The 24,881-nt window shown below is 31.7% G+C and overlaps 3 protein-coding genes across 9 annotated transcripts in view; 1 reads left to right on the forward strand and 2 right to left on the reverse strand.

The window, feature by feature from the left end:
* The window catches only part of Rg (A kinase anchor protein rugose), a 333,149-nt gene that overhangs the window by 253,991 nt on the left and 54,277 nt on the right, over nt 1–24,881 (reverse strand). The window lies entirely within an intron of this gene.
* The window catches only part of Septin2 (septin 2), a 175,148-nt gene that overhangs the window by 92,655 nt on the left and 57,612 nt on the right, over nt 1–24,881 (forward strand). The window lies entirely within an intron of this gene.
* LOC145969996 (uncharacterized) lies at nt 1,797–9,968 on the reverse strand. Of its 2 annotated transcripts, XM_083096337.1 has the most exons (3): nt 9,240–9,968; nt 7,967–8,861; nt 1,797–6,160 (listed from the first exon to the last, which is right to left on the reverse strand). In XM_083096337.1, exons 1-2 carry the CDS (start codon nt 9,412–9,414, stop codon nt 7,972–7,974), a joined length of 1,065 nt encoding a protein of 354 aa, XP_082952463.1. In that variant the 5' UTR covers nt 9,415–9,968; the 3' UTR covers nt 1,797–6,160; nt 7,967–7,971. The 2 variants fall into 2 exon arrangements, with proteins under 2 accessions (XP_082952463.1, XP_082952462.1); XM_083096336.1 differs by having other exon boundaries at nt 1,797–8,861.

The raw sequence follows: 24,881 nt of genomic DNA on the forward strand, positions 1-24,881 counted from the left end.
ATATAAGTAGAGACCCATATATATAAACGCTCTCTTACATTATCTCTTTGAGAGCAAAGAGAACATAAAGATAAAGACTGTTTCGAATTGCAAATCGCTTGCACGAAGGAAGAGCGAGTTGAGAATCCGCTTAGATTTCCTGACTTGCCTCCTGACGTTCCTCAAATACCTGACTGAATTTACACGTTAGCTCTTGGCATTATCATTGAATTCGGCGATCATATTCAACGTTTTCGTATGCAAAGTGCCCGGATACATGCAAGAAAGCTAAGAAAGAAATATTCATTTGGAAAAGACATATAATGTATCAATGATCATATCTCTTTTTAAATAGCGGATACTATGTATAAATAAGTGCAAAACAATGCATTTAAGATATTGAATCACGAAATAATGTGAATTTATTAACAAACTTGAAAATTAATTAATAAACTTGAATATAGATAGACATCCAAACAATAATATAACCGAACATATGTAGCATACTCTTACTATTATCCTCGAGTCTATCCCAGTTTGAATTTTTATTTATACACAAATCTTTGATCTTATTCAGTTATTGATCGTTTCAAAGCTCATTATGGAACTTTAATTGAACTTTAACAGTCTTCGACGCCTCCGAGCGTTACGCAGCATCAACATGATTACAGATGGGTAAACTTATCGTGAGCTGCTTGGTAAACATTAATCAAAGTCTGTGATTTGATACAATTTTTAAAAAATTTTGTATACATATATAAATGGGTCATACAGGATTGATCGTTAATAAAAAACGTAATGTTAAAAATGTCACTTCTCTCAGATTTAATATAAAAACGTAAATCTATTTTCGACTCTCGCAACTTTCTTTTTTTAAATTCTCATTTTATCGCTGAGATATAAACGAGATATAAAAGACATAAAATCAGAAGCGATTGAAATTATTGCGAAAATTATATTGTAAAAATTTGTATTATACATTTATTAAAAAAAAATTGTGATGACGCAACTATACCATATTCTCATCTTCCTGAAATAGCCAAGATGAATGCTTTCAATGTAACACTGCAATATTAACTGATGTAACACTGAGGAAAAGGATCGTAATTAGACACGCTAATTTCAAGCTAACACTCACTCTATGATAGCAAGTACCACTGAAATGCCGCAAACCACAATTCCCCTGTGCGATTGCACACACACACCCCGTGTGCTACTGATCGCCAAACATTGAGAATTCGGAATATAGAGTATAATCAAATACGAGCTTTGTATTACCGATAGAACTCGGAAAACCTTTGTAATCATAACTATGAGCTTTCAAATACAAACACGTTTCCCAACAGTACCACATCTGGCGCATTGTGGATTTTAATGAATCGCTCGAGTTGCAATTGGTTGTATTCCCTCTGCAGGGATGTAGACTAGTCTTTTCAGGGTCAGCAGTTCATATTATGACTAAAAATACCAAAAGCGATTAAATATAGAAATTGTAAACAAAGGTATAGAGATTTTCTAAATAGATTATATTTTCTATCGATATAGGAGAAATAATATTTATAAATAGCAACAGACCATAATTATTAGTTCGCAGAAATGTATTAGAATGAATTAATTAAAGAGATTAATTAGTACATAGCACAAAAAAATTTATATCATATACATATATACACATATATACATATATTTTTTATATGATAATAAAATATGACGAAATTAGTTTAATCCTTTTATTTTGGGAATAGACAAAAAATTATATAAAATCAAGAGATTTCTAAAAAATTTTTAAATAAAATAAATTGCATTGATAATTATTAATAAACTTTGGCAAGAAAATTTAATGGAAAATTGTTCAATTATCCAAATTTTAAAACCTTTGTATTACTCGAAAAAATTGATTGCGCGAAATACGAAATCTCATCACCATCTAGTGTTAAAGAACACAGATTGGTCAGCTGTCTGATCTTACCTTCACGAGGGCTCTGTATAACGCTGTCAATGAAGAGTGGAAAGGTATCTACCGTGAAGTTACCTATCATATCATCGAAGCAAATAGCGACTTACCTTTTGTGTAAAGGATACAGGATACAACCCTCTCTGCCATGGTATATATCGAGAATTTGATATAAGATTTTTTTAATTAATGAGAATTAAATTAAATGTATACAGTGGCTCTTAGAGAAAAGAAGGAACGATTAATGTTAAGTAATTGTTGCTTAAATTCAATGGAAAATAGGGATGGAAAACAGGGGTGGAAACTATCCTGTTTTACCAACATGGATTTTGGCTGAGGGTTGGTCGCGGATAAAGCTGGGTGTACGTAACAGAGGGTGCAGTTGCGCATTATCCTGCGAGTGCATACCCTGACATGAATGTAGCACGTGCGTTTGGTAGCGGCGTGGTTAATATCGCTCTATGTATCGACAATATATATATACAAATAGCTTTCTAGATGCTTTAACGGATGTATATTGGATTACATCGTTGCCTAAGCCAAATTTGCACTCGCGTGATTATGCTTGCAGTTATGTGTATACAGTATGAACTTCGAATTTTAATGATACTAATATCAATTTTGTGTACTCCCTAAACAATAATCATTAGCGTTTATCAAAAAAAATAATTACACAGGTGAAAAAGAGAATTATTATATTTATAATAGATAAAAAAAGAGTAAAAACAAAGAAAATTGCAATTATATGTTTGTATTGCACAGATTTCATAATTTATAAATTCTAATACAATATCATATGTTAATAAATGAATAACATAATAAATGAAAATGAAAATAAATGAATTAATAAATGAACATTTAAAAATATTCTTATAAATGATATTATATGATTTTTTTCTCAGATTTCTTGAGAATGGCGACATTATAATCAGCATGTATAATCTCGAAAGATGGAAGGCATAATTATAATTTAAAATTGTTTATTAGTAGGTAAAAAAAATAATAGTACTTTCAAGAAAAAGATTTTTAACTTTTTTCTTCCTTTAAACCTGATTGTGAATTTTTGAAACTTATCTGACTTGTGACTCATTAAACGAGATTGTTAAACACATAATTATTATTTCATACTTATCGTCTCCATCGATAATCCCGATTGTATCTATTCAATACACGCGAATGATGCCTATGGTTATTTACATAAAGCCGAGGAACATCACAAAGTCGTTACGTCAAGCGCAAGGATCTCGACAGCCTCAGAAATTATTGTCCTGGCCATAACAGTCGGATCTAGTGCTACTTCTTTACGCGGCAATAGCTGTCTAAAGCAGCAGAAGGAGAGGAGCCACGAGCAATGACTTTGGTAATAATGTCAACACGCATTATACTGGAAAGATAAAAAAAGGAAAACGACAGTAGATCCTCTTGCGTTTCTTTTGCTCTTTCGTACAGCTCATCACCATAGGAATCTAACATAAAAGCTACACTAATCGCGCATCAAGCAAGACAATACTTTCTCCTCCGCACTTTTGAGCCGTTGCTATTATCCAAATTCAGCGAGCGACGAAACAGAAGTAGGTCTTGATAAACGCTTCCGTTAAATTGTTGTAAAGTGAAGAAATGTTTTTAAAAAAATGTTTTAAACGCAACAAACAACTAAAAACACTGTCAGAAAGTTAGAGATTAATTTGTAATTTTCTGCTTTAATATTACTACTTTTTCTTTTGAACGCACATTTCGCAAGAACAATTTCACGTGAAAAAATTTATAAATTCTTTGTAACTTATGCTTCTCATAACTAAAAATTTATATATTTGAGATTGTGTCTTTTGTATGGGTTAGAACGATTTCCGTATCGGAAAAGTATTTTGTGAGCTATCCGCGATATATAATTGAAGAGGCAATAACGAATGCTCGGCAAACAAATCAATTTTAAGACGAAATGTAATAGACGAGTTATGACTTTTCCGTGAGACAATTGTTACGAGCTCAAGGTCCGCGTTTCGATAAAAAAAAGTTATGAATCATGCATGAAACTATACCGTAGATCAAAAATGCAGATATACTCTCTAAAGCTGCGCTTACATTACAATTTATCTTCATTCGCGCAATTCAGCTAAAATTTTATAAAATATTGAATCAGTTATGAATCAGCTATGAAGCGGATATAAAATTATTTAAAAGTAAAATTGCCGATGCACGGAAGAAATGCATGTCAATTTTCAGTTTATATGAAGAGAGAAAAATATTCCTAGATGATGAATTAGATAAATAAATTTTTTGCTAGACAAATGCAACGCAAAAAGCTGGAAGGGATTTAATCAAACGGAAAAATAGATATCCACCTAAAAAGTAAACTTTCAGATCGTTGGAATATACCACTGTTAATCCTCACGGGGAAGGAGATAAAAAGCGTACTTTGTCTGCGTCCAAGTGCAGTCACCCTAAGAAAAAGCTAATTTATGTCTGACACAATTTAATACTCTGTATCATTAGATGAAAATGAAATATTCCAAAGTTTGTATAAAAATCTATGATACTGGCATTGTTTTTATACACGTCGTTCTTTACTGATTTAGGAATATAATTATATGTATATGTACATTAGATAGATAGATAGATAGATAGATAGATAGATAGATAGAGAGAGAGAGAGAGAGAGAGAGAGAGAGAGAAAGAGCGCAATATTATATATACATCAGATATACCGTATAAATAATGTATTGCAATAATGGAATGATCGAACGAGTCCGCCGAAGGCGGGTGAAGTTCGATCGAGATTATATTTACCGTCTCGTTCGAAGATGATAGAGAAATAATAATGTAGTACTGCTCCGCAGAGCTCAACTTCACAACATATTCAGAGTGTAATTTATTTAAATTTGGGCGTCGTTCCGCCCGTCCAGTCTAGGTGTCACTAGGCACCGTCTCGCCCTCTATATCCTCATATTGTTTTTTGTATACATTATAGTAAAGTTTGAGTTATATTTTTTGATGATGATCCTGGGTATTAATAACCTGGGTTCATGAGGGGGGGACTTGGATCATCTTCGAACGAGACGGTAAATATAATCTCGATCGAACTTCACCCGCCTTCGGCGGGCTCGTTCGATCATTCCATTATATTTACCGTCTCGTTCTCGATGATAGAGAAATAATAATGTAGATTTTTAGCGTCTTCAATAACTCAATCTTTATTACTGATCTTTTTTTTTTTTTTTTTTATAATAATACAGAGCGCGCAAAGCTATCATTGGATGATTGAATCGGTCTGTTGTAAAATCTCATAAATGTCTGAGACTGTGCTGACCAGCCCGCTGTTCGCCTAATAGTTGCGATATCTACTCTTTTATTAAATGCCGCCGAGACCGCTGCATGTCTGGTGCTATACGCTGAGAATTATTCCGTATCAATACCTGCTTTGGATAACAAAGATTTTATCCAATGTCCTATAGTTTGTGGACTAGCTGGGCCATATGGTTTAATTGTCGAAATCAATAACCTTTTGTTACTTCTATCTCTTAAGTGTTTTGTGATTTCCACATACTCCAGCACGCAAGATGCAACGCATAAACTAGGCTTTGTCGTAAAGAAAGGTAGATATAAATCCGGTTGAAAAGACCCTGGTCTTGAAGTTTTAATTTGGTCCGGTATTTTTATTGTAATTCCCGAAGAGGATTTTGAAATATTTTCAATATTGATTAACGCTAGAGTCTGAAGCCTGTGTGCCGTTGATAATGCTAATAAGGTTGTTAGTTTTTCAACTGCATCTTTAATCTTTAATTTAGACATTGGAGGAAGTTTTTCAATGTAGTTTAATACTGGGGCTGTATCCCAAGTGCTGGCGTATCTTGGTTTAGTCGGCTTTTGTTTAAAGACTCCTTTCAAAAAACGAGTTATGAGACCATCTTGAGAAATGTCTCTTAACGAGATAAGTGAGATTGCCGATCTACTTGTATTTATTACACTATAACTTGCCCCATCGTTGAATCTTTTTGATAAAAAACTTAATATATCCGGAGTTGGGGCATTATAAATATCTAGTTTTCTGACATGGGCAAACTCCCACCACATCTTTAAGGCACTTTGGTATTGTTTCAACGTAGAGTTAGTGATTGAGGCAATCATGGTATTTATAGAGTCTTCTTTTACGCCATTTCTTAATAACGCTGATATGATAATCTCCCTGCCACCAGGGAAAGGTGGGAAGCTCTGGGGTGCGTCTTGTCCCTGTAAGGTGATATTAGAAGATGTTTATTCGGTTTAAATACTAGCAATTTTAAATAAGAAGGGACTTGTATAGAGGATACCACGGTTGTGTTGGCCACAATGGTACTACAACCACCCCTTCTGCTTGATCGAGAATAATTTTAAAGTACGTGAAATGAGTGCAAACGGGGGAAACGCGTAGAAATTTATTTTCTTCCAGCAAACTGTAAATGCATCTATTGCTGATGCATCTGGATCCGGGAATCTGGCGTAAAAGTTTTTACACTTTTTATTTATTCTGGAAGCGAAAAGGTCGACTGAAGGCCTTCCAAAGTTTTTAACAATTTTTTTGAAATATCTATCCAATAATTCCCATTCCGTATCTAGATTTGTGACTCTAGAGGCTGCATCTGCTTCAACGTTTTCTTTGGATGCGATATAGGAGGCCTTAACCCACAATTTTTTGTTCTCGCACCATTGCCAAATTTTTCTCGCCAGCTTACTTAGATGTGGAAACTGAATACCGCCCGCTCTATTTATATAACAGATCGCTGTGGTGTTATCCAATCGTAACAAAATTTCTCTGTTCGAAATTTCTGAAGCAAAACACTTTAGTGCAAAAAATGCTGCCAATAGCTCCAAAAAATTGATATGATGTTTTCTTTCTTCCTCGTTCCATGTACCATGCGAGCTTATGTTGTTGCAATAACAACCCCAACCAGTCCGAGATGCGTCTGAGAAAATTTCTAACGAATAATTTTGGGTTCTAATGGGGTTAGAACCCGTTAGGATATTTCTTTTCCACCACTGGAGATCTTCAACCATTGAACTTTTTATTTGCATTTTTCTTTCAAAATTGTTATCATTAAATTTCAAGGCTAGAAATTTTTCTCTTTCCATTCTTTTACAATACATGACACTATACGCTATTGCCGGACAGGCTGCATTTAATGTGCCCAACAATTGTGCCACTTCACGAATTTTGTACCATTTATTTTCTTGGAATTTTTCTATCAGAGATAAAATTTTTTGTTTTTTATTGTTATCTAATTCTAGACAAAAGTCTACTGAGTTTATTATGAATCCTAGATATTTACTTTTTTGACTAGGTACTAAGGAACTCTTTTTATAGTTTATGATAAATCCTAGTCGTTCTAACAGCTTCACTGCTTTTTTAACGTTATTTCTACACTTCTCTATTGAATTCGCTATAAATAAAAAATCATCAAGGTAAATAATACATAAAATACCTGCGCGTCTCAGGTAATTAATCACAGGTTTCATAATTTTTGTGAAAATATATGGACTTGTACATAAGCCAAACGGTAAGCAATTAAATTGGTACAATTTCTTTTCGAAACGAAATCTCAGAAATTTTCTATTATTTTCTTTTACCGGAATTAAATAATACGCATCTTTCAAGTCTACAGTGCACATAAAATCATTCTTTCTAATTAAGTCTCTAGCCACACGAATATCTTCCATCTTAAAATGTATTGGCTCTATAAATTTATTCAGTTCTTTTAAGTTAATAATAAATCTATTAGCGCCATTTGGTTTTGGAACGAGGAAAAAAGGGGATACGAATTGATCGTCTGATTCTACACATACTTCTATAACCTTTTTTGTTATTAGTTGGGCCAGTGCAACTTTAATTTCTACGCTCTGTTTTGCTGACCATTTCTGTTCATTCGGAGTTATCTCTTGTGTCGGATTATTCTTAAACTTGATTGAGTATCCTCTAATACACTTTAAACTAAATTTATCATCCGTAATTTCTTTCCACGCGTTACTAAAATATTGGAGATGACCAGCTATAGTTTTTACTTTAATCACTTCTTCGACGATGAGCGGCTCGTCGTTTTCGCTGCCGGTTTCCGTTGAGACTCCCGTTTGGTTCCCTGGTTTCTCGGTCTGAATTTGAACATTGGTCGTCTGTAGTAATTTCCCACCTGCTTCCAATTCGCAGGTGGGTATTTCCAGTTTCCCTGGTTACGAGGGATTGATTGAGTCTTATGAGTTTTTTCCGATTGTTTAAGGCCAACTACTGCTTTTTCAATAATTTTTGCTTCTTTAACCACATCCCTGAATTTTTCTGAATACAACCACTCGTCCGAGATTGTTGTATCCAGTGTTGGCTTGAGTGACTTATTTAACAGGGGAGTGATGAAGGATTTTCTCGCGAGTGAGTGTTGGTGGAAAATCTCTGCCAAGAGTTGGCCTACATGGCATAAGTGATCGGAGAATTTTTCCTGATCTATATCATCTTCTGGTTCATCCAACATCATTGATATTGCCGCTCCCAACGCTGATATTGCCGTTCCGACACAATTTTGAGTGTCCGCAAAATGTTGATCTCTTTTCTTGGCAATATCTGTTAGAATTGGTATAATATCTGTATTTATCTTCGGAGCCTCTGTATAAAAATCTTCTTTGCGTGTGTACGTTTCTAAAATACGATTTTTCTTTTCTACTGGAAGACCATCTCTCATCCATCTTGTCCATGTGATTTTTAATTCCTCATTAAAATTTATCTTTAATTGTTTAGATTCGCTAGGATCTATTCCCAGAAATTTTTGGATCTCATTTCTGTTGATGTCCTTTTGATCTGCGTCAACTGCAGCCTCGACTACTTCGACTGCAGGCTCAACTATTTCGAGGGGAACAGATGTATCTTTAGGAGGCACAATAACTTTTTTAGTATTTGTCTCTATTGTCATATCTGAAAAAACGAACATCTTTTAATGGGAGAATGATAAGGAGTAGCATCTGTATTGTACTATGCACTATTTGTGCTTTCTTTTTTTTTTTTTTTTTTTACTTGCTGACTAAATCGTGTGGATTTTTGCCATCTTATGAGGGAGTAAGTGAAATAAAATACCAAACTGAGTAATACTTTAATGTGTGTTTTTTGTAAATTCTTGTTCTTATTGAACTTATTTACCAAATGCTCAGTATCAAAAAGCGTGTGGTTCTTTGATAACTCAACGTTCGTATGGAACAGAAGAGTTTGTTTCACTTTTACAAAAAAAAAACCGCATGGTTTTTTGATAACTCAACGTTCGTGTGGAACAGAAGAGTTTGTTTCAATTTTACATACCCTCTGGATTTTCTTTTCCATTCTTAGACTGTGATTCCGCCAACTGTCTAACCGTATTGGTTAGGTTAGAGATCTGGTCTTGCATTTCTTGTAATTGTCTTTCCGTTCTTCGCTCTCTTTTATATTTATCTCGAGAATGAGATCTTGAGCGTTTTCTCTTCCTTGTATTTGACATAATTGCCTGTTTTCGTTGACTATTTACTGTAACACTCTATAATACGTCGTGAAATCGTCGCACAACAAAACAATATGAAGATATAGAGGGCGAGACGGTGCCTAGTGACACCTAGACTGGACGGGCGGAACGACGCCCAAATTAAATAAATTACACTCTGAATATGTTGTGAAGTTGAGCTCTGCGGAGCAGTACTACATTATTATTTCTCTATCATCGAGAACGAGACGGTAAATATAATATAATAATTCAGTAAAGGCTGTTCATTATCACAATAATGAAACATAAAATAAACGTTTTACATAAGCAAATAATATTCACCATATTGCAACGTAATTTAAGCGGAATAAAATGAAATTATCTGATAGCTAAATGATAGAAATATCGAATCATGATAAATGAGCCGTTTATGAATATTGGATATTCAAATATAATAAATAGATCATGACTAATTAATTGCAGGAATTAAAACTACTTTTACACTAACACATATCAAATTTATCATTAAACCAATAAATGAAATTTTTATTCTATAATTATCAATATATAAAATAATATAAAAAAGTATCGCAAACAATGAATAATATGAAAATAATTGTCTCTCTTTTTGAGACATAACATTATGCCAGATTTGCAATTCACTTTAAAAGCATCATAATTAAATATATATTAAATAAATCTTGACATTATAATTAAATATCTTTTTATCGAAAAATGGATTAGATTAATTAGCACATACTTCTATGAATAAATGTAGAGTCTATTACAGCGAGGTGTGTTGTAATAATGAAAAATCTCAGCCGCCGCTGTAACAAATGGTTCGTTAGCACCGAGTAATCTCTGCGATTCGATTGTTTCAGGTGAAATTTATTCGGGTTACTCGAGGAGAAGCCGGACATCCACGATAAATTCCCGTCGTACGATACATGCTTCCACATGCTCTATAAATTTATTCTATGTATAGTGATATAAATCTGCTAGGAGATCAAGTAAACGGAGTTAGTTTCGCGTGTCTCAATTACCCGCCAAATCTATTATTAATTAAAAACTACGCGACTCTTCCGCCATTTGAAGCAAATTTCAACGCATATGCATTTTTTTGCGTAACGATAATTGCAATAAATTTATACAATAGGAGTGTTATTCTCTATTTTTCTTCTACTTTTTTTAAACCACGTGGCTGTGCGGTCGATAGGCTCTACCTACTAAAGTAATTAAATGTCATTAAGCGCGTTGGGAATAAATATCGATTTTATGTTGAGAACCGGTCCGTTCGATATATACACACTCGGTGGTCATATGCAGGACCTTGGACGTTTTCCACACATATACACATACAATTGTGGCAATCAATACGCGCGTGACGCGTTAGCGGAACGGAAGACTGTGGTTTCAACGTTCCGCTTGAAAAAAAAGAAGTCGCAGACATCACGAAAAATAATGCACAGAGTGTAACAGGCGCACTTTTTCAACGAATTACAAAGTCTGGCATGAGCATATATCGTGCATAAAATACATTTGAAATGAAAATGAAAAAAAAGTTATGCAAACAATTCATATAGAATCAAACAACGTTATGTTATACGCATAGTAAAAACAAATTGCATATTTATAACCATTTATTTGGTTGAAATTTTTTTATATGTAAATATTACAATTACATAATAGTTTCTTTTCAATTTAAAATATCTGCTTGTATATATTTATTGTTGTTATTCTCTCATGATTAATCAGATAAATGATTACAATTATTCATAATTATAAAATTATCCATAATTACAAAAATAAATGATTACAATATAATGAATATAATTGTAATCATTTATCCGATTAAGAATAAATAACAACAATATATACGAGGAAATATTTTAAATTAAAAAGAAATTATTATGTAATTATATAATATCTACGTATTAAAAAATTTGAGAAAGAAATATACATATGAATAGTGTAAAATCGAGAAATAAAAAATAAAGAAATTGTTTATATATAATTATAACATTCTTTAAATATCTAGGGATAAATATGTATTAATTATATCTATTAAAAGAATAATTTTTCTTGTTTACACATATTCACAACATTTCTATTAATATCGCAAAACAACAAGAAGAGGATGTATTTTCTACGCTATTACTTTCACGTTGATTAATCCATGTATCAGCCAAGAGGATTAAAGCTAACCAATTTAAAAACCGGGCAAAAGTGGATTTGGACCGCAGAATCTTGTAAGCCGCTTAAAGCGCAAATGTCTCTCCGCTGACACACGGATGACTGACATACGTAGGTGATGCAATTTGGGAGAAATGGGAAAAGGTGTGATATAGCTCGTGTACAGGGAAGGAAAGCGGAGTAAAGAAAGGACTAGAGCAGGCCACTGGGTTCTATCGACTTTTAATTACTTCGCATCATCTCTCACAAAGAGCCGTGCGGGGCACAGAGTGCATAAAGCGAGCTCCCCGGTCTCCGCGTGTGTTTGTCCCCGCTTCGATCGCTACTTTAAACTTTAAGCCAATATCGTCCGGCGCGCGATCCACTTGTGCTCGATGAGCGAAACAAGGGCAATTTTCACTCCAATATTATGCAGGTCGCTGTGACAAAAACTACGTACAATGAGGGAAATAGGAAAGGTTACGCGAAAGGTTTCTGTCCTGAGAGGGTAAATTATGGATGGTGGAAATTATGATATTACAAAATAAATTTTGGAATTATGATATTACAAAATAAAATACACAATTGTCACATCTCTCAAATGTTATGTTGATACAGTGTGACATTTTGTTTAATTAAACATGTAGCACATTAATGATCATTAATGATGATTTGTGATTCTAAATATGTTTATTATTATGGCTTGATATCAACAAATGCGAGGAAAGAATGGATATTATTACACACATTTTTCTTCTAGTTATGGAGCACATTGTGCAAGAACACATATCTTTTATTAAAATTGACGTCAAGCAGCGATGTTATAATAAGATTGAAAGCATGCACAAAAGCGTTTGTTAAGTCCTGTTTCAGAGTTTATTATGGCTAAATATATTCATGGAAGCAAAATCGCGAATTGCGTATGTGCTAATTACGAACTTGGAGATTGGCAATAATAACACTGATAAATATATCCCGATAAAAATATCAATTTAAATATTCATTAAGCATAAAATTTTTCAATATCGTGCGGTGGTAAACATCAATAAACTCAGTTTTATCAGATTCTAGCAAACCCTCCCCCACCCCTTCCCCCCACCATTAGCATGGGGCAAATAAATATCACTAAATATCGATCGTGAAACTCAATGAGAGACCAAGATAAAAGCGCGGGTCAGTTCGCGTTTATGTGGTGCAATGACCAAGTATAGCTTCATTTGGCTGTGAAACTAAATTAATTTTTTACTCAAATGAATTTTTTCAATCATATGAAGCAACAAAAATGCGTTTCAAAGCATGCGTATAAAAAATCTCTCAAATTATAAATAACAAATATATTCTTTAATAAAAATGTAATAACGATTTTAATTTATTTATACTTTAAAAAAATATTTTTATAATAAAAAATATTAATAACAATATATATATATATATATATACTTGTGTGTATATATATATATATATATACACAAGTATATATATATATATATATTGTTATTAATATTTTTTATTATATATATATATATATATATATATATATATCCAGCATTAATCTAAACTCACCAATACGAACATATTAATAAAGTTATGATTTCTATAATATATCGTGTGAATATATGACACGAACCCTTGAATGAACGATATCTATACCGTATTAACTCCAAGTTTACTTTCTATATATAACTGATGAATAGATTCAGATTTACTATTCAATCTCGTACTCTATATGGAAATTGGTACTTCATATAAAGTTTTGTTATTATTAGAAAGCTTGATAGTCGCTGTCAGAATGTGCAATATTTTAGCAAATGTTAAAAATTGTACATTGCTTTACATTTATTGAAGCCATTTATTCTCGATTTTATTTTATTGATATATATATATATATATATTTAATACTCACCGCATAAGTAGGTAATTTCGCCAGCGAGAGAGACTTTTACAAACGAAACATCGGCATACGGACTTACCTAAAACAAAGAGAGAGAGGCAACGTTACGATGTGTATATTTCACATATATTGACGGTAATGTGTATCGAATATTACTTAATCGGGCAAGGGATTCGTATTGATTACTATCCTTCGGGAATCGCGCCTCTGGGAATCTTTTAGCATTCACCAAGACGATAGGAATAGAAACTTCTTTCCGCCGCGAAAAGTGGGATACGTTGCGGCGGATGTTATCCATCTTTCCTCTACCGTTAGCTACATCGGATAAATTGAGGCGCATTTTGCCGAAACGGTCACGTAGTGCAACAAGAGATATAAGGAAACGAAGGAGAGAGGTGAGAGGACGGAAGACGGATAGATAGAACGAAAAAAAAGGAGACGTCCGAGCCTCCTTCGCTCGTGTCGAAGAAGTACTTGTGCGACATGACGATCTATGACCTCGAGTTATGTAAGAAAAATCTGTCATCTGAATTATATGAAAATATGATGCGGTTATGTCATCGCCTTTCGCGTAGGCGATGTCTCGGGATTAATGTATATACGCTGCTCGTTTATAATTTGCATGCGCAGGGTGACAATGAAAATGACGAGCATGAAAGTGGATAAGTCGTGACCTCATTCGCTTCACAAGTCACGCTCATAACCACGTCTAGATCTTTCGTCGCCCCAAGCGACATTTTGACCTTCTCCCGCTTATTAATCTTTTATACACGTTTGTATACTTATTTGCTTTCTTTTCTTTAATTGTAATTTAAGACACAAAAAAAGCAGAAAATAAAAAGTAGAAAATTTATTACAACAAGAGAATTTCTTACAGTTCATATATTTAGTTTTAACAAAAATAAATGTGAATTCTATGCGCTGAAAGACTCTGCAGAAAAGCGCATATCTTTCAGAAATATGCTGTTTCAAATACATATTTATTTTCTCTAAAACTAATTCTGGTCACGTTGGTCTATCTTATTTATCTCACCACGTAGAAAATGTAATTGTACTCCACTCAAAATTGCATTATCCGACCGGGTGCATAGTTAGAAAATATTAGATAATAATTTTGTTATTATTGGTGCGTAAAAAATCATGTTCGCTTGATAGCAACAAGCTGCTTAAAAACTTGTTAGCTTATAAAACTTCATTAATGCATAAATGATAGTCATATCATGACTGGACGATAATTTGATGCAAAATGTTGTTTAGCATAATTTGGCGACACGATATTTGTCGCGAAAACTAAATTCTTGTAAAAGGAATTTGCATCTCCTGCGACATTGTCGTTAATTAAGATACCGTTACTTTGATGCTTTGTAGAGCAGCAGAGATATGATAATACTACACGTTTTTTCTTAATAAGTCTTTAACTTATATCAATAATTAAATAATAAATAAAATAAAACAACGTATATGTAATTTTTTATTTTAATTGTGAGATATAATGTTAGTGCTGCAAAACATGGAGAAAAGAGCTACGCTAAAAATCTTATTCTATACGTATAATGTCATTTTTCTCTGCAAGATAAAGTAATGTCACTTTTATCTTAATCGCGAGCTATAAACAGGATTAAAGAGTAAGGGAGATTTAAAAAGAGAGAAAAAAGGAATCATCTTATTATTTTTTGAGCTCACGTGTCATAATACGCTTACATACAAAAACCTATGTATAAAGCATGTATAAAAGAAAATAAATGCAACATCTCTCTCGTCGTCTCTTGTGTTTTATCATATTTGATTCATTTATCATTCATATAATATTTTATAACTAAGAAATAAAAATACATACACCATGCCAACAAAATATATACATATAACATAATACTTTATTTAACACTAAAAATAAGTAAAAATATATAATGATAATTAAATGATTAAATTAAAAGATTAAAATGTCTTATAATTATAACTTTTTTAATTTCCATATTATACAGGGTGTCCGATTCGTGAGGGACCAAACAAAAAGTGATGATAGATTGGATCAAACTAAGAAGAAAAGTCCTCTACCATTTTGCAAAATTCGCAATATTATTAAGTAATAAGCAAAAATGTCACATGAAGGTTACCTTTAATTTTTTAAATGGAACCCCCTATTTTTTATTATGTATTCTTATAGCTTATCTCGAGAGCTTTCCAAAACACTATAACAAAGTATTTCTTCATTGAGTACTTTTCGAGTTACGAGGCTTGAAATAATTTCTTAATTTTACATAAACCATAAAATATCTAGTAAAATATTCATTTTTCGATTATCTTACCTAATACTTTTATATACAAAACAATGAGAGGCATCAATTGGTGTAAAGAAAAAACATAGTTGTTTTTTAAAAAAAATATGTAATTTGCAATTAACAATTACATATTTTTTCTTAAAAACAACTATGTTTTTTTTTTACACCAATTGATTCCTCTCATTATTTTGCATATAAAAGTATTAAGGTAAGATAATCGAAAAATGAATATTTTACTAGATATTTTATGGTTTATGTAAAATTAAGAAATTATTTCAAGCCTCATAACTCGAAAAGTACTCAATGAAAAAATACTTTATTATAGTGTTTTGGAAAGCTCTCGAGATAAGCTATAAGAATACATAATAAAAAATAGAGGGTTCCATTTAAAAAATTAAACCTTCATGTGACATTTTTGCTTATTACTTAATAATTATTGCGAATTTTGCAAAATGGTAGAGGACTTTTCTTCTTAGTTTGACCCAATCTATCATCACTTTTCGTTTGGTCCCTCACGAATCGGACACCCTGTATATATATCTATATGTGTGTGTATATGTATCATTAATAAATCATTTTTTCATAGCAATTCTATATAAATTTTATTAAACAACTACTTTTAACTTATATAAAACATTATTTATATATTAAACATTTTTTATATTAAATTTATTATTAAATATGTTAAAATATATGTTTATTATTAAATATATGTTTATTACAAAACTGGTTAATAATAAGTGTAAGATGTAGCAAAAAAACAATGAAATTAATTCTATAATTCCAGAACTGATAATATTCTAAAAAGAGGAACAAATATAATTTGATAACTACATTTCTCTTTTGTTTTCAACAGAAATTTCAATTCGCCAAGCATTTCATTGTCATTATAATATATTGTTGGTTCGTCTTATAAAAATGGAAAAGAAAAACTGATAATGTTAAAGAAAATACTGATTCTTTTTTGAAATCATTTGGGAAATGTGTCTCATATGTAGCAAAATAAACACAATGAAATAACATTACTACAGAAATATTCTCCTTAATGGCTATAGAAGCTACAACAATTTTACGCAAAAAGCAGAAATTGAGAAAAATTGAATCTTACATTGTAATATTGCATCTACTCTCAGCATTTTCAATTTGTGAATTTTTATCTTAAAAATCGTTCTCGGTATTCGTCTATGAGTCTTTTCTCTGTTCTTCAAACTTATCTTCTATCCATTCCTTACTTCCCTTTTCTCATAATTAAATTTGAAAATCAAGATTCAACGAATTATTTCGAAATCGCATTAAAAATAGCTATGAATGACTCGAATAATTCACTTAATACGGCAAATGACATTTATAGAATTAATCTCGTTATTTTTAAATGTCATACTTCATGTGTAATTTACTTAAAGAATAGGTAATATTGACAAAGTGATTTTGAAAATCTGTCGCCTCACGTAACCTGCATACTTGCACGCTGCTTAAGTGCATGCTCAACTCTGAGAAATTTCGTAGATGCAACAATCTCAAAGCTATTACGGAGCCTATGGTCTATTACCTCTAGTGCTTCGGTAGTATAAACGCGTATGGCGTCTCAACATTTTCAAGTACGAACAGGAAGCAACGGTACAATAAATAATATCGAACAATATAATATCTAGATCTTTTCTTCAATAGCACTCACGATTGTTATCCGTAACAACGCGATATGAACTCAGATTCATTAATAATTATACTAGTTAAATGTAGACTCGTTACAGTTAATGAGTAAACTACTATTATAAAAGCCTTTGAATTGATCGCAAAAATTGTACATAATATTTATTATAAATATATATTAATATTATATGTGTGCATATTGTTGCAATAATACTTGCATACGTGTATGTATATATATTAGAGAATATTAATATTCATATATAATAACACACAGAATTTCAAGCTGGGAAATATTCAAACACTCGTTTACTTTATATATTATCTTGCTAATTGTACGAACAGATGCCAGGTGAAATTAGAGGTGAGAGAATAGCGAATGCGCGCAACGCTGTGATTTGGCTCGTACGCCGCGCGGCTCGTATATTTCCAGTATCGATTCCACGTTTTCCAGTCATTAGCCAGCAATTGTAGTTGTAAGCATGAAGCGAAACTCGAGTAGAACAAAACAGCAGCAGCAGATTGCAGCGAAAATTATTTTCTCTACGCAGTTTATCGAAGGTAACTCTTGAGGGGAAATACGTCAAAGACAGGAATTAAACGTGTATTTTATAGCAAATATTTGATTAAATTAAATGACATACCGCACAATATTCTTATTTTTTATCAAATTTATTTTACGTATTGAATGTTAAACCAATCAATTTTGATCGCGATATAATTATAATTCGTTAAAGCGTGATGTAACTTGATTTATTGTAATTAACAAGGCAATCCCTTCAGGCAAAATCCTATTCAATTCTAGTTTCAAAATCTAATTTGGTTTAGAATTTCCATTTACGTAATAAATTTCCATGGCTGACATATCTGCAAATTATATCAAAATCTGTATTACTTCAATCAACATATCTATAGACTGCATTTATAATATTTCATAATAATAATAGATTATCACAAAGATATGCGTATATACAATAATAATGCGATAGACCATTTTTTTTAAATTATTCTTTAATTATAAAATATTAATTATAAGAGATTACATAAAATAAAAAAATAGCATTATTTGCGTGTATTCGTCATTTCTCTCAATGGATATATCTCAATCACCTTAATAATTGTAAAATAAATAAACGAGATAATCAAATATAACTTGTATTCTCTCATATCTGATTGCATTGTTTTGCGAGAAAGCTCTCATTGAAAACTATATTTGTATACGTGTACGCTTATCTTGCTTTTTTCATCGGCAGTTACATAATCCTTCCATAATAAATTTAAAACACGATTTAAAGTGTGAGAAATATGCACATCATATATCTACATACAATATTTATAATCTCTTAAATGGATTTTATTCAATTCCTCTGAATCACTTAACATAAATTATACTGGTTATAAATTATAAATGTATAAATTATACTACTTCGTTATACTGATGTAAACACAATACAGCGTTTTAATTATTCAAAAACTATTTGATGATATATTTACAGACTATGGTAAATAAAAATGCTTAAATATTTTTGCAAACCACACATAGGTTTAATATTTGACAACAAGCTTTTTTTGATAAATTAGATTCGCATTTACATAACCAGGTAAAATTGTACAAACATACAAGCATACATATATTTTTTATCATCTTCGTTATTTTTCTACTAAATTTTCTTGTTCATTGGCTTTTTGCAATGTTATATTCATATAAGATACTTTAGAAATTGTATTAAATAATTTATTTTTAAAATAGTTACTATAGATTTATTACTATAGATTCGGAATTTTCTTTATAATCTAAAAAGAAAGAAAGTTTGAATACAATAGCTTGAATGCAGGAAAATTAATCGCTTTTATTTGACTTAATGAAATGCAAGTAGTACAAAGATAAGAAAATATCAACCCATTTTTAAAATTCTATTTATTCCTTTGAATTCTATTTGCTCAATAGCATTGCCTTCATCACAACTTATGTCACTTACGTTAGTAATATTCTAATATTATCAAATACCATATATTAATGATATAAAATGATAACAGAAGGATCTCTCTCTCTCTCTGAATTTTAATATTTATTGAAGAAAGACTAATCAAAAAATTCATCTCTTTTATCATTCGAGATACCTTAATCAATCAAACTGTATCTCATTTATTAAAACTAATTTCTCCAAACATTTTTTAATTTAATTCAAATCAATTACATTTTTAATTGCACATTTGCTATTATATTTGTGTCTATTTTAAAAACCTGACTTAACTGACTCAATTAGTATTTTAAATAATATTTTAATTAATGTTTCTCGCACACATTGAATAATTAATTGATGAATAATTTAGAATAATTAATTATTGCAGATTAAACCGTGCTGTTGAAAATCTAAAACAAACATAATGATAATATAACAAATTAGTATTTTTTATTAATTTTTATTAATATGTTATAATATATATACACAAATTAAAACAAGAAATATGAATACTATATATATATATATGTACCCACACACACACAATACGAAACAGATGTATCATTAAATAATAAGTAATATGTATATAAAAAATGGATGTAAAAAATGCAGTTTTGCGATAATATATTCTTTGTGCAGTACTAACATAAGAAAAGTACTATTAATAGTGAAAGTTGTCTACTCAATTACTTACGTTGATCTAACTCCATTTCACTAAAGAATGAACTGTCAGTCTTTAGAATATTACGGTTATGAGCAATCCTGTAGAGTTAGTTTTAATGAATCTAATTATATTCTCGTAGCTTTTGGCAGTAGCGCAGAGAGAGTAGCCCGAGGATCTTTCGATTTACCTGCGACTTTATCACAAGAATAAAAACCCAATTTAATATTGTATTACACAAGGGTACAGTTAAAATTTATTTCCAATGTTTGCAAATCACATGACGTTACAAAAATATGGATGCGATTAAAAATTTTGTAACAAAAAATTATAAAATCGCTTTATACACTTTCAATATGGAATTATTACTATTTCTTTATAAATATATAATCTGTTAAAAGATAGTCTTTATTTATTAATATCATAGTAACGTGTTGTAGAGAACGATTGCAAATTTATACTATTTATATTATTATTTACCTACATTTAAAATGATCAGGCATTAAAAGATTTGTGATAGAATATGTAATAGTACATCGTGGTGCATCTAGTAATCGAGTTTTGCAGCTGAAGCAATATTATATTCGCCCAATTGTATTGATCCGAAATAATGCGAACGTGGAATCCATTAGTCAGTAAGATATGTGTATCAAAAGTTAAGCGATCGGAAGTGCTTACGGGACAGTGTTGTGTGCTTCCGAAATACTGGTATACATAACTTTACTGTAAGACACTTTACATTATCGCCGCGGTAATATCCGAGCTAACGAGATTCAAGGGCGGGCAGAGTGCTCATAAACAAGGCACTCAACGTGATAGGAAAAAGGCCATCGATCTAAATCGCGTGCATCGATGATCTAGATAACAGACATGTTCAGAAACGCGATGTGTAATATTAGCTGCGATAGAGGGTGTTCGTATGTTCAAACCGATGTAAGTTCGCACGTGCAGCACCGTTAGAATTTTCATACTTGTTTGCAGCGTTGGTCGACAACACCGAAGTTTACAAGACGATTTGTATAATATTATATACTAAAGCGAAAAATCTAACAACTATTTTTCCATTAGTCGATTCGTTAAAGAGAAAATTTGTCCATACTCTAATTGAATTGCAATGTATTTAAATTAATATGTCGATTTGTTATATTGAATTCACAAATATATAAAGTTATTATGTTGAATACCACGAAAGTACTTTCTGCGTCGTAAAAAAATAGCTACAATTTTAATCATAATTCAATAACTGTAACTTGATTCAAAAAATAATAATAACAAGAATTTATTTGATAACGCTAATTTAAGTAATCGTGCAATGCAAGCAACGGCACGATCTTAGCATTAAGTCAGCTAAAATAACTCATGATAACATTACAATAGAAATAGAACGCTTGGCGAATAGAATAAAATTCCGGTTATTATCACGAAATGTAGCACTACTATTCTGAATTTCCGTAGAGGTGGTATTTCTCTGTGGATTTTCTATGTATGGGAATATTTTATCGAGGTGGTAGGTTTCGCTGCTGGAAAAAAAATATAGTTCGTCGTAAAACGCGGCGACGTGGTTTAGAGTGGATCGTGCTTTAGAAGCCTTGTCTTCACGAAAGTTCGTCTTGCAGTTAGGTTGCTGCTGTCGCCCTTTCAAAAGACATTTTCGGAAAGCAAGAAAATAATTTTAGCAAGACAGGGATACTCGAACAAGCGTTGCAATTCTGAAAGGGGTCCTATTACGCTCTGCTACCGCCGCTCTACAAGATATATATGTATACAGGGTGACCCATTTTAACTTAGGCAGCCAAATAACTCGAAAAATAAGCAAGATAGAGAAAAATGTTTTAGACAAAAGTTGTATGGTTTCGAGGGGGCCATAAGATGGTATCATTGGTTTGACCTTGAAGAGTCATTTGAAGGTCACGTGAAGGTCACTTCAATTTTTTTAAATAGAACATCCTATATATTTTTGTACATTCTTGTAGCTCATCTCGAGAGCTTTCCAAAACACTATAATTAAGTACATTTTCGTTAAGTACTTTTTGAGTTATGAGGCTTGAAATAATTTCTTAATTTTACATAAACCGTAAAATATCTTGTAAAATATTCATTTTTCGATTACCTTACCTTAATAGTTTTATGTACAAAATAATGAGAGGAATCAATTGGTGTAAAGAAAACATGTAATTGTTTCGAAAGAAAAAATGTAATTTGCAATTAACAATTACATTTTTTTGTTTCGAAACAATTATGTGTTTTCTTTACACCAATTGATTCCTCTCATTATTTTGTACATAAAAGTATTAAGGTAAGATAATCGAAAAATGAATATTTTACAAGATATTTTACGGTTTATTTAAAATTAAGAAATTATTTCAAGCCTCATAACTCAAAAAGTACTTAACGAAAAGGTACTTAATTATAGTGTTTTGGAAAGCTCTCGAGATAAGCTACAAAAGTGTGCAAAAATATATAGGGTGTTCCATTTAAAAAAATTGAAATGACCTTCACGTGACCTTCAAATGAATCTTCAGTGTCAAACCAATGATACCATCTTATGGCCCCCTCGAAACCATACAACTTTTGTCTAAAACATTTTTCTCTATCTTGCTTATTTTTCGAGTTATTTGGCTGCCTAAGTTAAAATGGGTCACCCTGTATATATGCATGTGTGTGTATGTATGCGAGTGCATACGCTTGTATGGAATTGTGAATCACCGGATATCCATCCCTACGATCGCAATAGTCGATAGGATACACCGTTTTGGCAGTGTAGCAATTAGCCTAAATGTCCGCCGAGCGGTAGCTAAAAAATGGTGTAACCACGAAGTGTCACCACCGACTGCCATTTGTTCGGAATTTGCCTAGAATATCCTTGAAACACGATAGTTTCGAAGTATGGTCTGGACATCGCGTTGCCATTCGCAATCGGCAAATGTTACTATTATTTTGAAACATTGTACCTAAAATTATCCAGAACTATAAATGATATACATATATGTATGTTTCGCATTTGTGTTGACCTTTCATTACATAGTATTGGCTTGTCATTATCTTTTACATAACGCGTACGCGCGACCAAGTATCTCGTAAAATTAGAACGAATATATTTTTAATTTAAAAAGTGAAAAAAAAGAGTGGCTCTTTAATATAAAATCGCGTTTCATTCCACTTCATTTCTCTTCAACAGATCAAAAATAAACAGTTTTTCAAACATTGAAGAGAATGCGAAGTGGACGGTTTTTTCATATTTTTGAATTTTTATACTAATATCACTAATTGTGCCCATTGACAATTGCATTTGATATTTCACTGGTCTTCTTTTCACTATTATGAATTTTCCTGTTTTAACAGTAATTCACGCTTTAATATCATAATCAATCATAATCAATGTATCATATAAAAACAAAAACACGAGGAAAAGAAGTCTGTTCTACTTGTTGCTAGCTATTCATGTGACAGAAAATGCACGATGCAGTTTTTCCGAAGATGAATAAATGTAAGAACGCATATACTTCTGAAGAATATAAGAAGAATATAATTTCGAGACGATATTTCTATATTTTCAGTGAAATAATATTATTCAAGCATTTTATCTTCTTTATCTCATGTATACTTAAAAAAAATAGTACACATACAATCTATAGTTAATTTAAAAGATTAGATGATATGCAATCGAAATTATTACAATAAAACAATAAAACTTGATAGAATATTTTCAAGTTGGCAAAACAATCGTCCGATCTAGTTTAAACTACATAATTAAATCTTTGAAAGCATCACATTATGTCATGTATATTTTTAAGAAATATAAAGATGTAATTGCAGGCTGGGTACGAGAAGAACGATTGTCTGCTCATCATGATCATGATATCACTTGCAAGACACTGTCGAAAATCTATTTCTTTCGTTCAAGATCGATTTTCGATATATAAGAGACAGGTTAACCGAGAGATTTAAGGTCAATCGATTACTTGGTAAAGAAGAGATATGGTATCTTACAGTATATCCACGCTTCTTAGGAAGACTTACGACGCGAATGATGAGAAAGAGATTGCCACAAAAATGGGACAATTTCAACTAACGAAGATCCGCTTTTATCCTGACGAAAAAGAAAACCACTGAATATTTTATGGTTTCTCGATGGATGGCGAATGAGAAAACATTCGATAAAATATAAGGATTCTGCTATGAAGCATAAATGTTTGATGAAGTGTATGTATATCGAAAAAAAGTTATTTTCTTTCTTTTTCTCTCTCTCTCTATCTTCAACGAGTTCAGACAATTAAATAAAAACTGAACGGATTTCCATACAAGGATTTACATACGTGAACCAATAATGCTTCAGTTTAAATATAAACAAAGCTAGTGAAATGTTACTAAAGGCTACATTAATAATGCTCTTATTAATGTTTCTGCAATAAACCTAGAGTGTAAATAGAGACAACGATGAAACGGAATTGTTTTGCTTGGATGTAAAAGATTAATGCCGATGTTTGATATCAGATAATCATCTCGATACCAGCACGAATAAAAGAGCGAGAAAAGAGATGAGTTAGACAAAATAATCAATGGAAATATACATAGCTTTTGTAAGACAATCCTATCGCGACGCTTTGGAGATTAAATCGGTATCCATCATCGCGACACGTCGAAATGAAAGAACAACGTGCCCATAGCGTGAATAGAGACCGGCCGTAAAATCAATGCAATTCTCTCGCGAATGTGAATGTCGACCTTCATAAAACACTCTTTTCATCATTGATGATGTAATCAAAATTAATAACACGCGACGTACATAAAAATTTCACGTACTTGTCACGTCTCTGTCAGCAAAGACTATTTTGATACAATTTTAATGCAAATTGAACGACTAATAGTATCAA

The sequence above is a fragment of the Camponotus vicinus genome, unplaced genomic scaffold (genome assembly GCF_025532165.1).
Source record: "Camponotus vicinus isolate PSW18456_S1 unplaced genomic scaffold, iyCamVici1.0 SCAF_4, whole genome shotgun sequence".
NCBI classification, from domain to species: Eukaryota; Metazoa; Arthropoda; class Insecta; order Hymenoptera; family Formicidae; genus Camponotus; species Camponotus vicinus.

What these genes read in the sequence shown, in the direction of transcription:
- LOC145969996 (XM_083096337.1), bottom strand. Translation starts at nt 9,414, where the DNA reads ATGTCAAATACAAGGAAGAGAAAACGCTCAAGATCTCATTCTCGAGAT. An exon ending in TGGAAAAGAAAATCCAGAGG is followed by an intron (nt 8,862 to 9,239) that starts GTATGTAAAATT and finishes TCGTTTTTTCAG; the next exon opens with ATATGACAATAGAGACAAAT.